The sequence below is a fragment of the Aethalodelphis obliquidens genome, unplaced genomic scaffold, assembly GCF_003676395.1.
Source record: "Aethalodelphis obliquidens isolate GAN/ISIS:26980383/991018 unplaced genomic scaffold, ASM367639v1 scaffold62, whole genome shotgun sequence".
Classification (NCBI taxonomy): Eukaryota; Metazoa; Chordata; class Mammalia; order Artiodactyla; family Delphinidae; genus Aethalodelphis; species Aethalodelphis obliquidens.
Window position 1 is genome coordinate 5250497 of NW_020838006.1, and position 11345 is coordinate 5261841.

At 45.7% G+C, this 11345-nt stretch overlaps 2 protein-coding genes and 1 non-coding gene across 3 annotated transcripts; 1 reads left to right on the forward strand and 2 right to left on the reverse strand.

The window, feature by feature from the left end:
- Nucleotides 1-427: 427 nt before the first annotated feature.
- LOC113610230 (transcription elongation factor A protein-like 4) lies at nt 428-1175 on the reverse strand. Its single transcript, XM_027088190.1, has one exon. It carries the CDS (start codon nt 1158-1160, stop codon nt 633-635), a length of 528 nt encoding a protein of 175 aa, XP_026943991.1. The 5' UTR covers nt 1161-1175; the 3' UTR covers nt 428-632.
- Nucleotides 1176-3683: 2508 nt separating this feature from the next.
- On the forward strand, nt 3684-9728 carry CCR4 (C-C motif chemokine receptor 4). The gene is made up of 2 exons (XM_027088291.1): nt 3684-4673; nt 7279-9728. The coding sequence occupies exon 2, from the start codon at nt 7329-7331 to the stop codon at nt 8406-8408; it is 1080 nt and encodes a 359-aa protein (XP_026944092.1). The 5' UTR covers nt 3684-4673; nt 7279-7328; the 3' UTR covers nt 8409-9728.
- Nucleotides 9729-10759: 1031 nt separating this feature from the next.
- On the reverse strand, nt 10760-10893 carry LOC113610346 (U11 spliceosomal RNA). The gene has a single exon (XR_003429054.1). It is a non-coding gene; the product is annotated as a U11 spliceosomal RNA (small nuclear RNA).
- Between the last annotated feature and the right edge of the window lie 452 nt (nt 10894-11345).

Consider the following 11345-nt stretch of genomic DNA (forward strand, 5'->3'; position numbering starts at 1 on the left):
GGGGATTGTATTTTGATGTCTTTGGTCGTGAAATAAGATTTGGTCCACTAGGGGGCGCTGTAGGCTCACGCTATCGCTTTGTTTCTTGCTGAAGGTCTGTGCTGTGCAGCATATGACATACCACCTTGCTTTGGGGGTGGGTTTGCTCTGGGTATTTTTTTGTTGGTCACCTTCTCTCTGGTCAGGTTTCAGAAACTTAGCTCAATAAAAGATATTGTCCATGAAAATGTCAGGAGGATAGGCGTTAGCCCTGACTGTGTCTCTGGCTGTGTTGCCTTTGAGTGCACCACCTCCCTTCTCTGGATTTTTCTTTTTTTTTTAAACCACTGTTAATCTTTTAGTAGACACAGCTTTCCGAGTTTTTTCTGTACATGGATCACTAGGTAAGTATCTTTGTAGTTTTACAAAAATGGACTGATGCCGTATATATGGTTCTGAAAACTGGTTTTTTAAACATTTTACAATGCACCATAAACATTTTTCCATGCAATGGATGAAAATCTGCTACTGAAACACACAGGGCTGCAGTTGGATAAAGAGAGTGACACCTAAAGCATAGTATTAGCATAAGGTTAAATAAAGCATAGGGCCTTGCAAATGCCTGCCAGGGGCACTACACAAAAGGAATGTCTTCAAAGCCCCTTTGTGGGGCCCTGCAGCCACCCCTGAGTTCCCTTGGGCCCCTCGGGTGGAAGGGGTCCTGTAAACTTTTTTGCATCCAATTTCTGTCTGGTTTTCTTCACCTCATCCTCCACCCTAGCCATCTCGTCAAATTCTCTTATCATCGCTTCATTGCTCAAATGCATATCGTGTATGGCCTCCTTGTATTCCTTGAGACACTGAGCCAGCCCCTTGTTGGTTTTTCTTTTGGCCTTCCTGGGTACATCATCCCCAGCTGGGCGCTTTCCTGCAGCCCTTGGTTTGCTGGCTGGCTTTTCTTCTTTTGGCTTTCCCTCGCTCACTGGCTTTCCCTCACTTACTGGATTTCCTTCTTTTGGCTTTGCCTCACTCTCTGGCTTTTCCTTATCCTTTAGTACTTCCTCATCTTCTGTCTTTCCCCTGAGATCTGTCCTTCTCTTGTTTTCTAACTTTTCCTTGTCTTCCACAGTACAAGCTACTCCCGGCTTTCCCGCAACCAGTGGCTGTTCTTTGTTTTCCATCTTGCCTTGGTTCTCAGGCTTTCCTTAATTTTCACTGCGAGGATTCAGGACAGGTTCCTCCTCTTTCTCTAGCCCAGTAGAGCACTGGGAACAACAGACACGTACACCTGAAAGAACCTGGAGCAACAATTAGGGGCTCCCAGACGGCTTTGGGTCCGACAGCAGGCTTCTCTGGATTCTTAAAATTTCAACCTTTATTCTTTTTTTTTTTTTTTTTTTTGGTGGGTGGGGATATTGTTTAGTTTTGAATCCCTTACTGGAGGGAAAACCTATTTAGTGTTTCTCCAGGACACTATCATTATTACTTTGCAAACCTGAAGACCAACTTTCTCCAGGGCAGTAACCTTTGCAAGTTGGAAATCTGAAACCTGCTTTTTTTTTTTTTTAATTAATTAATTAATTAATTTATTTTTGGCTGTGTTGGGTCTTCGTTGCTGTGCACGAGCTTTCTTTAGTTGCAGTGAGCAGAGGCTACTCTTCGTTGCGGTGTGCCAGCTTCTCATTGTTGTGGCTTCTCTTGTTGCAGAGCACAGGCTCTAGGTGTGCGGGCTTCAGTAGTTGTGGCACGTGGGCTCAGTAGTTGTGGCTTGCGGGCTCTAGAGCTCAGGCTCAGTAGTTGTGGCTCACGGGCTTAGTTGCTCCGCGGCATGTGGGATCTTCCTGGACCAGGGCTCGAACCTGTGTCCCCTGCATTGGCAGGCGGATTCTTAACCACTGCACCATCAGGGAAGCCCTGAAACCTGCTTTTAACCTGAACAGCAACTCAGAAATTGATTGTGGCCCGCTGCGTCTAAATCAAAATATTTCCTGGATTCCTAGTTATGGCTAAGGGCAACATGCCAGGCTCACCCATTTCAAGAGAGAAAGCTATTCCTGTGTGTTTTATTTATCCTACTAATTTTCACAGCTGGTGCCATTTTGAGCACATATCTGTACCAGGCACCATGCTAAGTGTTTTACAAACATTAGGTCATTAATCCTCCCACAATCCTCAGGCTTTATCACCCTTTTTTACAGATGAGAAAATTGAGGTTCGTATAGCTAGTACATGGTGGCCCTGAGATCCAAACCCAGACTGAGCAGGTCTCAAAAAGCAAGTGCCCTTAGCTAACATGGACCCTGGAGCTTGGGCTTATCCCCACTCATGGGGCCAGGTGTCTGTCACATGGCCAGTCAGTCAAGGGAGCACCAACTAGCTTTAAGGGACCATCTCCAGACCCACAACGACCAACTACCACTGATGACAATTTGGACATCCAGATATCATCTGTTCTAGACCTTACCACTTCTCCCCCCTCCATGGAGGGTCCATGGAGACTTACGCAACATGCTCAGATGGCCTTGCCCAGGGTAACTCGTCCCTCAAGGCCTCTAATTCCATGGTGGAACCTTCCTCAGGCTCTGCATTTCTAAAAATAAGTTACTCTGTATAATGGGCATGGATTTACTGGTCAAATTGTTACCGAATCAGGTCGTATGGACCCCTGCTCGGGCCCTAGCCCAGCCGAGGCCCCCTGCCTCAGCAGGGAAGTTTCAGGTTCGTGCAGCCAGAAACAAAAACGAAGCTGAGATTGATGCAGTGCAAGCTTTATTAAATGGCCTGAGAATGGAGAAGCGGGAACTTTGTTTACGGATGAGCTTCTCGCACACGTGGATCAACTTTGGGTCATAGCCTAGAGCAGCCGTGTCATTTAGTAGCTGATGTAGTGAAATCAGCATAGAATGAGGCTCAGGGGTTGCTGGAGGTCAGATTCATCTTGATTCCAGCTGGTTCTATCTGGGCTTTCGTTTTTCTCTTCCTATAACTCCGCTTTTTTGTCTCCAGACCCTATGACTTAAAGATACATGTTAGTTCCTGTCCAAGGGAGGGGTTGGAGGGTTTTGAGCAAGGATCTGGTGTCAGCTCTGGCAACAAAATATATCTGGGACATTTTTACTCTACATCTGCTTCCAGAGTTCATGATACTATTAGCACTGGAAAGCACTGCCGTAAGGAACTGTATTTAACCTGAATCCAAGAACAGCATTCCCTAAGGTTATTTGTCTATTTCCTTTTCACTGGATTTCTATGAATCTGGTTCCACAGTTCACAGGTGGGAATATTACTCTAGCTGAGGAGTCCTCAGCCTCAGCACTGCTGGCCTTCTGGGCTGGACGACTGTATTGTGGAGGGCTGGCCTGTGTGCGGTAGGATTTTAAGCAGCATTTCTGGTCTTTTCCCGTTAGAAGCCAGAAGCAACTCCCCCCACCCTAAACAAACCTTACTCTTTTATATATATATAAAGCATATATATTTGCATATATATATATGAAACATAAGCAGATTTACTATTTATCTGTGGTATTATTATTATTATTAATTTGGCTGCACCAAGCAGCTTGTGGGATCTCAGTACCCAGACGAGAGATCGAACCCGGGCCACTGAATCATAACCACTAGACCACCAGGGAACTTCCCTATTTATCTGTGGTATTAAAATATATCATGGGGAGGTGACTAGGAAAAAAAAATCCAAAAAGACTCCTTGGGAGGGGTGATAATGGAAAAAAAAAGGTTGATAAACACCACTCTAGCTCAATTTTTCAGTTCTTATTTATGCAAATTCCTCAGGAAAAATGACATTTGTGGCTCTTGTAAGCTGAACCAAAGAGCCAAGCAACTGTGGACACATAGAAGGAAATGGCTGGGAGTTGGCAGAAGCTGGCAGGATACCATATAGAAAAGACTCAGGACTGATGTCAGCTCCTTGGCTACAATGGGTACATGAACCTGAAGAAGCTCTCAGCCAGGAGCACTGTCAGGGGAAGCTCTGCTGTTTCTCAGTGGAAGGGGCTTGGGGGAGGGCTCTTCCTGTTGGGAAAAGGGCTTAGAGCTTTGTTGTCATGTCACTTTACACCAGGCTGAGGATGTTTATTGAATGTGGTTGACTAGGGCCTCCACATCACTGCCAGACATTTGGATACACTTTTCTCTCCTCCTGACTATCCTTATTCTTAAATAAATCTGGCCTCTCACTCCGACCTCCTCAGATCCCACTGTTTAGAGAACACTGAATATCTTGATTGCTGGCCACTGTACATCCATGATGGGGAAATAACAAACAGCCCACTGATCCAGAGTATAAAGATCACTTCTACAGCACATAGCCAGCTAAAATGAAAAAATTTAAATTAAAAATCCAACAAATAAATTTTAAAACATTTAAAAGTTTCTCTCTTGAAAAACTTAACTTCCCTCATCTTGCAGAGAGCAAACCTTCCCAGCTTTCAGTCTGGGGAAATGAGTGACTAAGAGTTTAACCTGAACCCAAGCTAAGAGTCACTCATTTTCTGCTTCTTACTTCTATCAAAAAACCCCACTTGAACTCAGCATAAATGGATGAGGAACAGAGCTGGTGCTCACAGGAAGCCACGAGCCCTTCAAAGGCTCCTGTCGTTCTTAGCGCCGTGCTTCTTGAGCAAGCCAGGCACTGCCTCGCAGACCTGCCTTGGAGCTACTTTCAGAAACACAAGGTAAGGGGCCGGCGTGGCCGGGGGGGTAGGGGGGTGCGGGTGAGGGGACACGTTCCCAGGGCCTCAGGCCCTGCATTGCTTTGTCCACAGGTGTGTGGACTTTGGAAGCGCTGAGAGCTGCCCAGCCACACAGCTAACCCTATCACTCAGGCATCCTGGTCATCCTGCTGGTCGTTCTGTTGGCACCTGTCCTGAAGCTCACACACAACCCACCCTCCCAGCCCTCATCTGACTGGCGCTCACATACATACAGGGCTCTCCTCCTGCACACATGTGGCCTAAGCCACAGGCTCAGAACACACAGCTAATTTTCATTCAGCATATACACTTTTCCGCTTCTGGCTTCTATCAAGACTCCCAGGTCAAGAAACACCTGCCAAATAAGGCCTGCAGAATAATTCCAGACATTTACCAGCTGTGTTGACTTTCGTTTCTTCTCCTGATAATTTCCTAACACCTCAGTCTCTCTTATTCCTTTCATTTTCACTGGTAAAATTATGGAGGAAGGCTAGAATTGTTATTCATTTAACTAGACTTGATAATCATTTAACAGTTTTTTTTTTTTTTTTGAGACCCTGAGATGCCCCAGGTCTTCAGCATCTGTTTGCAGGAATAAACCAAAACCTCTCTCTTGAGAAACACGTAGCTTGGGTGTTTGGGTGTGTGGAGGTCAGGGTGGGAGATGGGGAATAGATGTGAATTATCGAACAATGTGAAAGGGTTTTGATAAGGAATATCAGGGTGCCACTAAGAAGGATGCAAGAGGAGGTGGCCTTGAGTTGGAAAGCCTCCTGCATTGCTCCGATTTACATGTGGACGTGTGAATAACTTTAAGAAGGTAACCTCTTCATCTGCCAATTTAGATAAGAAATGAGGGTGGTTGGCGAGGTAGAGATTTTATTTCTGGCTATGATGTGCCTTTTCTAGATCTGTCCTGCTAACTCCCACTCTGATAGGATTCAGTGTGTAAGATTGATTTTTTTTTTTTTTTTTTTTGCGGTACGCGGGCCTCTCACTGCTGTGGCCTCTCCCGTTGGGGAGCACAGGCTCCGGATGCGCAGGCTCAGCGGCCATGGTGCACGGGCCCAGCCGCTCCGCGGCACGTGGGATCTTCCCGGACCGGGGCACGAACCCGTGTCCCCTGCATCGGCAGGCGGACTCTCAACCACTGCGCCACCAGGGAAGCCCCTAGAATTTTTAAAAAGAAATATTTTCTTGGTCCTTGCCCCCTTTCCTTTTATTCTTTTTTTAAAAAATATTTATTTATTTATTTGGCTGCATTGGGTCTTAGTTGTGGCACGCAGGAGCTTCATTGTGGCATGTGGGCAATCTAGTTGTGGCGCACAGGCTCAGTTGCCCAGCGGCATATGGGATCTCAGTTCCCTGACCAGGGATTGAACCCACATCCCCTGCATCGGAAGGTGGATTCTTAACCACTGGACCACCAGGGAAGTCCCAGAATTTTTTTTTTAAAATAGATTTATTTATTAATTAATTTATTTTTGGCTGCGTTGGGTCTTCGTTGCTGCCTGCGGGCTTCCTCTAGTTGCAGCCAGCGGGGGCTGCTCTTCATTGCGGTGGGCGGGCTTCTCATTGCGGTGGCCTCTCTTGTTGCGGAGCACGGGCTGTAGGCGCACGGGCTTCAGTAGCGGTGGCGCGTGGGCTCAGTAGTTGTGGCTCTTGGGCTCTAGAGCGCAGGCTCAGTAGTTGTGGCACACGGGCTTAGTTGCTCCGTGGCATGTGGGATCTTCCTGGACCAGGGCTCGTACCCGTGCCCCCTTTATTGGCAGGCGGATTCTTAACCACTGTGCCACCAGGGAAGCCCCCAGAATTTTTATATAAAGGCAAGAGGCCAACCTGGTTCCCTTCTAGCCTGATGATTTACCTAAGTCATCACTGAATTTTTGGTGTTACAGTCTGAAGGGGAAACATGCATAGATTTTTAAATCTTTTTTTAATTTTTTGTTTTTGGCTTTCATGTTAGAAAGGCCCTGGATAAAGTTCTGTTGGGCACGTCAGCTAGTCTTGTCATTCTTGCGAGTGATTTCAGTAATGCCAGACTAACTTTCAGAAATATATTTTTGAAAAACACCTCATCATTGGGACTTCCCTGGCAGTCCAGTGGTTAAGACTTCGCCTTCTGGTTCAGGGGATGCGGGTTCAATCTCTGGTCGGGGAGCTAATATCCCACATGCCTCACGGCCAAAAAACATAAAACAGAAGCAATATTGTAACAAAATTCAATAAAGACTTTAAAAATGGTCCCTGTATTGAAAAAAAAAATCTTCAAAAAAAAAAAAAGAAAAACCTCTTGTTGATAAAGAGGTTTTACTACCCCCGCTTACAAACAGGAGAACCAGAGCTCCCAGCAGAGGGGTAGAAAAAGTGACAGAGCTGTAATTTGGAATCTGCCTCCAAAGGGCAGGATTATTTCACTTTGGCTGCACTGCCCTTCAGTTCAAGGACCTGAGCCCTTCAATGTGGGAAGGTTGGGAAGAGTGTATGGTGATCTGAGCAAAATACGAAGCAGTTGTGCTCTGTACGCAGCACCATTCTGATTTTCTTTTGTTCTGATAGAAATCTTGTTGGCTTTTCCACTCATTAGGTTCTTCTGGTTGGGCTCAGACCTGCCGTGAGAAGCCTGTATATCTGAAAATGAACCCCACGGGTATAGCAGACACCACCCTGGATGAAAGCATCTATAACAATTATTATCTTTATGAAAGCATCCCCAAACCTTGCACCAAGGAAGGTATCAAGGCATTTGGGGAGCTCTTCCTGCCCCCCCTCTACTCCTTGGTCTTTCTGTTTGGTCTGCTTGGAAATTCTGTGGTGGTTCTGGTCCTGTTCAAGTACAAGCGGCTCAAGTCCATGACCGACGTGTACCTGCTCAACCTTGCCATCTCGGACCTGCTCTTTGTGCTCTCGCTCCCTTTCTGGGGCTACTATGCCGCAGACCAGTGGGTGTTCGGGCTCGGCCTCTGCAAGCTAGTTTCCTGGATGTACCTGGTGGGCTTCTACAGTGGCATATTCTTCATCACACTCATGAGCATCGACAGGTACCTGGCCATTGTGCACGCGGTCTTCTCCCTGAGAGCGAGGACCTTGACTTACGGGGTCATCACCAGCGTGGCCACGTGGGCAGTGGCTGTGCTTGCCTCCCTCCCAGGCCTTGTGTTCAGCACGTGTTATACTGAGCACAACCACACCTACTGCAAAACCAAGTACTCTTTCAACTCCACGAGGTGGAAGGTTCTGAGCTCCCTGGAGATCAACGTTCTAGGGCTAGTGATCCCCTTGGGGATCATGCTGTTCTGCTACTCCATGATCATTAGGACCTTGCAGCACTGCAAAAATGAGAAGAAGAACAAGGCAGTGAAGATGATCTTTGCCGTGGTGGTCCTCTTCCTGGGGTTCTGGACCCCTTACAACGTGGTGCTCTTCCTGGACACCCTGGTGGAGCTGGAGGTCCTTCAAGACTGCACCTTTGAGAGGCACCTGGACTATGCCATTCAGGCCACAGAGACCTTGGCTTTTGTTCACTGCTGCCTTAATCCGGTCATCTACTTTTTCCTGGGGCAGAAATTTCGCAAGTACATCGTACAGCTCTTCAAAACCTGCCGGGGCACTTTGGTGCTCTGCCAGTACTGTAGGTTCCTCCCGATTTACCCCGACACCCCCAGCTCATCTTACACACAGTCCACGGTGGACCACGATCTCCACGATGCTCTGTAAAAGATGAAAATGTGAAAAGCAGAGTTAATAAGCTTCTCAAATTAAGAGCTTATTTAAAATTGTATTGTAGTAAGAGTTTTCTGAACAAGTACCGGGAAGAATTATATCCACTGCAAAAAGTAGGGCTTCTCACCCTGCAGTCAGCTTTTCTTCCTGCCAAGTACAAGTTCAGTGTGACCAGAGTTCACCCGGACCAAGGTGTCCTTCCTCGCACCAGGCTTTCCTGCAGGGATGAGTAAACCCGAGGAGGATTCTGAGCAGTGTTTCAATGAGGAATTGGATGATTTTGGAAAGGGAAGACCAGTCCCTTCTAACCTGAACTCATGGGATTCTCTAGAGGGGACTGTAGAGAATTGACTGGGGGAGTAAATCTCTACTTCTTGCTGTGAAAATGAGCCCTTTCATTAACTTCTAGCTTTTTGTGAAACAATATAGAAAACTTCGGCATGCTGTCCCAGTGTTTTCCTAAGAATATATCTGAAGCATGGTATATTCCATGTAGCCAGGTGTCTGCAGAAACGAATAGTGAAGTAATGAACTTAGATCTTGATTCTTTTATTGTAAAGGCTTATCTGTTAATGGAAGCCAAGCTTTCAATGCTGATTACAATCATAAGGAGAAAAAGGCATTAGCATGGTCTGATTTCCAAACATGAAATACAAGGCATTAACAAATCTAAACATACTTGTGGAAATCCAAACACAGCTTCATATGCTTGCGGACATGTTTTGTTTTAATTATAACAGATGAATATTCAAATTAAAAAAATAATACATAGGCCCAGACACATTTATTTGGGGTCTTTTACTCATTTACAAACATTTCCTTCAAAACCAAAAATGATGAGGACTAATCAAGTATGACAATTTTTCCTTAATCATTTTGAAGTGCCTGCCGTCAAGTGAGGCAAGAATAATCCACTAAAAGTTATCGCTGATGTGGCATAAAAATGACTTTCCAAGGTGTCATCCTCTCTTTTAAAATACTGGCCCTGCTTTTTAACTTTTGCATGACTCAAAAGTTCTTACAGGTCATTTTAATTATGTAATTAATCATTTTACACCATTAAGATAAATCTCTGTTCGTACAGCCTTAATCAGAATTAAGTAAAGACTTTAAGAAAGTCTAGGGATACCTGTACTATCTCCAGAAACAAAACCTATTTTACAGACTATTACCTGAGTTAACCAGTTTAAAATGTTTCTGTAAATTTACACATTATTGCACGCTTTACATTTATAAAGAATGCATTTCCAGAAAATTTATTTTCAGAAGTGATTTTAACAGGGTAAGTTGATGTTGCCTTTGTAGAAATACAATAAAATAAACCTGTGTATGGTTTCTCCTTGGTATGTGTGTGTTTGGTCTCCCGATGGGGATGAGAATCTGAGCCACTAATATTCCAATTTTCTCGATTAATGATCTTTGCTACATGTCATAGATGAGATGGATGTCCCCGAGAGGAAGAATTAAAGGGTTCACTGTTAAGATCACCACTTGGGATGGGGAAAGGAGTCGCTACGTGTTGTCACAACACTTGGAGGTTAGAATGGATAAGGAGTGGGGGTGGGCCGGGTTCCTAGGCAGCGTTTCCTTAGAAAACCTCCGCACCATATGGCAGGGTCTGCAAATCCTACCTCTGTGTTTCCTTGTGAGTCTGACCACATTACTTTCCTCTCTTAGCCTCAGTTTCCTCACATCTGTAAAGCAGAATATAGTTCAGAGTGATTGAAAAAAAGAAATAAGATGATTACTGAAAGCGTCTATGTTCCTTAGTCATAGATAAAGTGTGGTTTTGAACTTCCCAGCCAGTGACTGCCTCCCCTTTCCTGAGGGAGCTTGTAATTTCATTCATTTAATCACAAGGAGACAGAAATTTAAGGACACCGAGGGAGTTCCCTGGCAGTCCAGTGGTTAAGACTCCGAGCTTTCACTGCAGGGGGCACGGGTTCGATCCCTGGTTGGGGAACTAAGATCCCACATGGCACACAGCATGGCCAAAACAAAAAAAACCCCAAAACCCCAGTAAGGACACCAAAAGACAAAGACTGGCCAAAGGGTTTTTACTGTCCCTTCCTTGTCCATCGCATACAATGCTAAGCAAGGCTGCGGTGCAGACCACACAGCTACCACCCCTCCACCTGAAGGTAGGGTCACTTATCACCCCCAGTCACTCAGGGCCTCCCTTGTTCCAAAGTTGGGGGGTGTCCCCTCAGGATGGGAATTTAAAACCTCTGGTGATACCCAAACATAATCCTCTCAGAACACTGAAAAGAAAGTTCCTTCTTCCCCTTCAGTAACAGAAACATAGAAAGCAAGCCAGCTTGATTTCTACACAAAGGTTTTTTTTTGAGGGCATCGGGACCAATGATCACCAGCTGCCCAAGTACCAAAAAATTATGCTTCCAAAGTCTCTTGATGTCGATTCCGCACAAAGAACAAGCAAGCTGCCCTATGTGTGCCACTCACAACAGAAGCCCTTTTTAAGGTGGGTTTAACAATAAGTTTTCAGACATTAGACCCACCCTTTTCTTGTGGCAATATGCCTCGCTTCTGGGGAACACAGGCTAGGTGTAATTTCTTTAAGAACAAAAGAAGCAGGTTTGCTTTGGAGGTGATGTAAATGTTTTGGAACTAGATAGAGGTGATGGCTGCACAGCATTGTGAATGTACTAAATGCTACTGAATTGCACATTTTTAAATGATTAGTTTTTTTTTTTTTTTTTTTTTTTTGCGGTACGTGGGCCTTTCACTGTTGTGGCCTCTCCCGCTGCGGAGCACAGGCTCCGGACGCGCAGGCCCAGCGGCCATGGCCCACGGGCCCAGCCGCTCCGCGGCACGTGGGATCCTCCCGGACCGGGGCACGAACTCATGTCCCCCGCATCGGCAGGCGGACTCTCAACCACTGCGCCACCAGGGAAGCCTTAAATGATTAGT

Excerpts from the sequence above, each read along its gene's own strand:
- CCR4 (XM_027088291.1), top strand. The coding sequence starts at position 7,329 with ATGAACCCCACGGGTATAGCAGACACCACCCTGGATGAAAGCATCTAT.
- LOC113610230 (XM_027088190.1), bottom strand. The coding sequence starts at position 1,160 with ATGGAAAACAAAGAACAGCCACTGGTTGCGGGAAAGCCGGGAGTAGCT.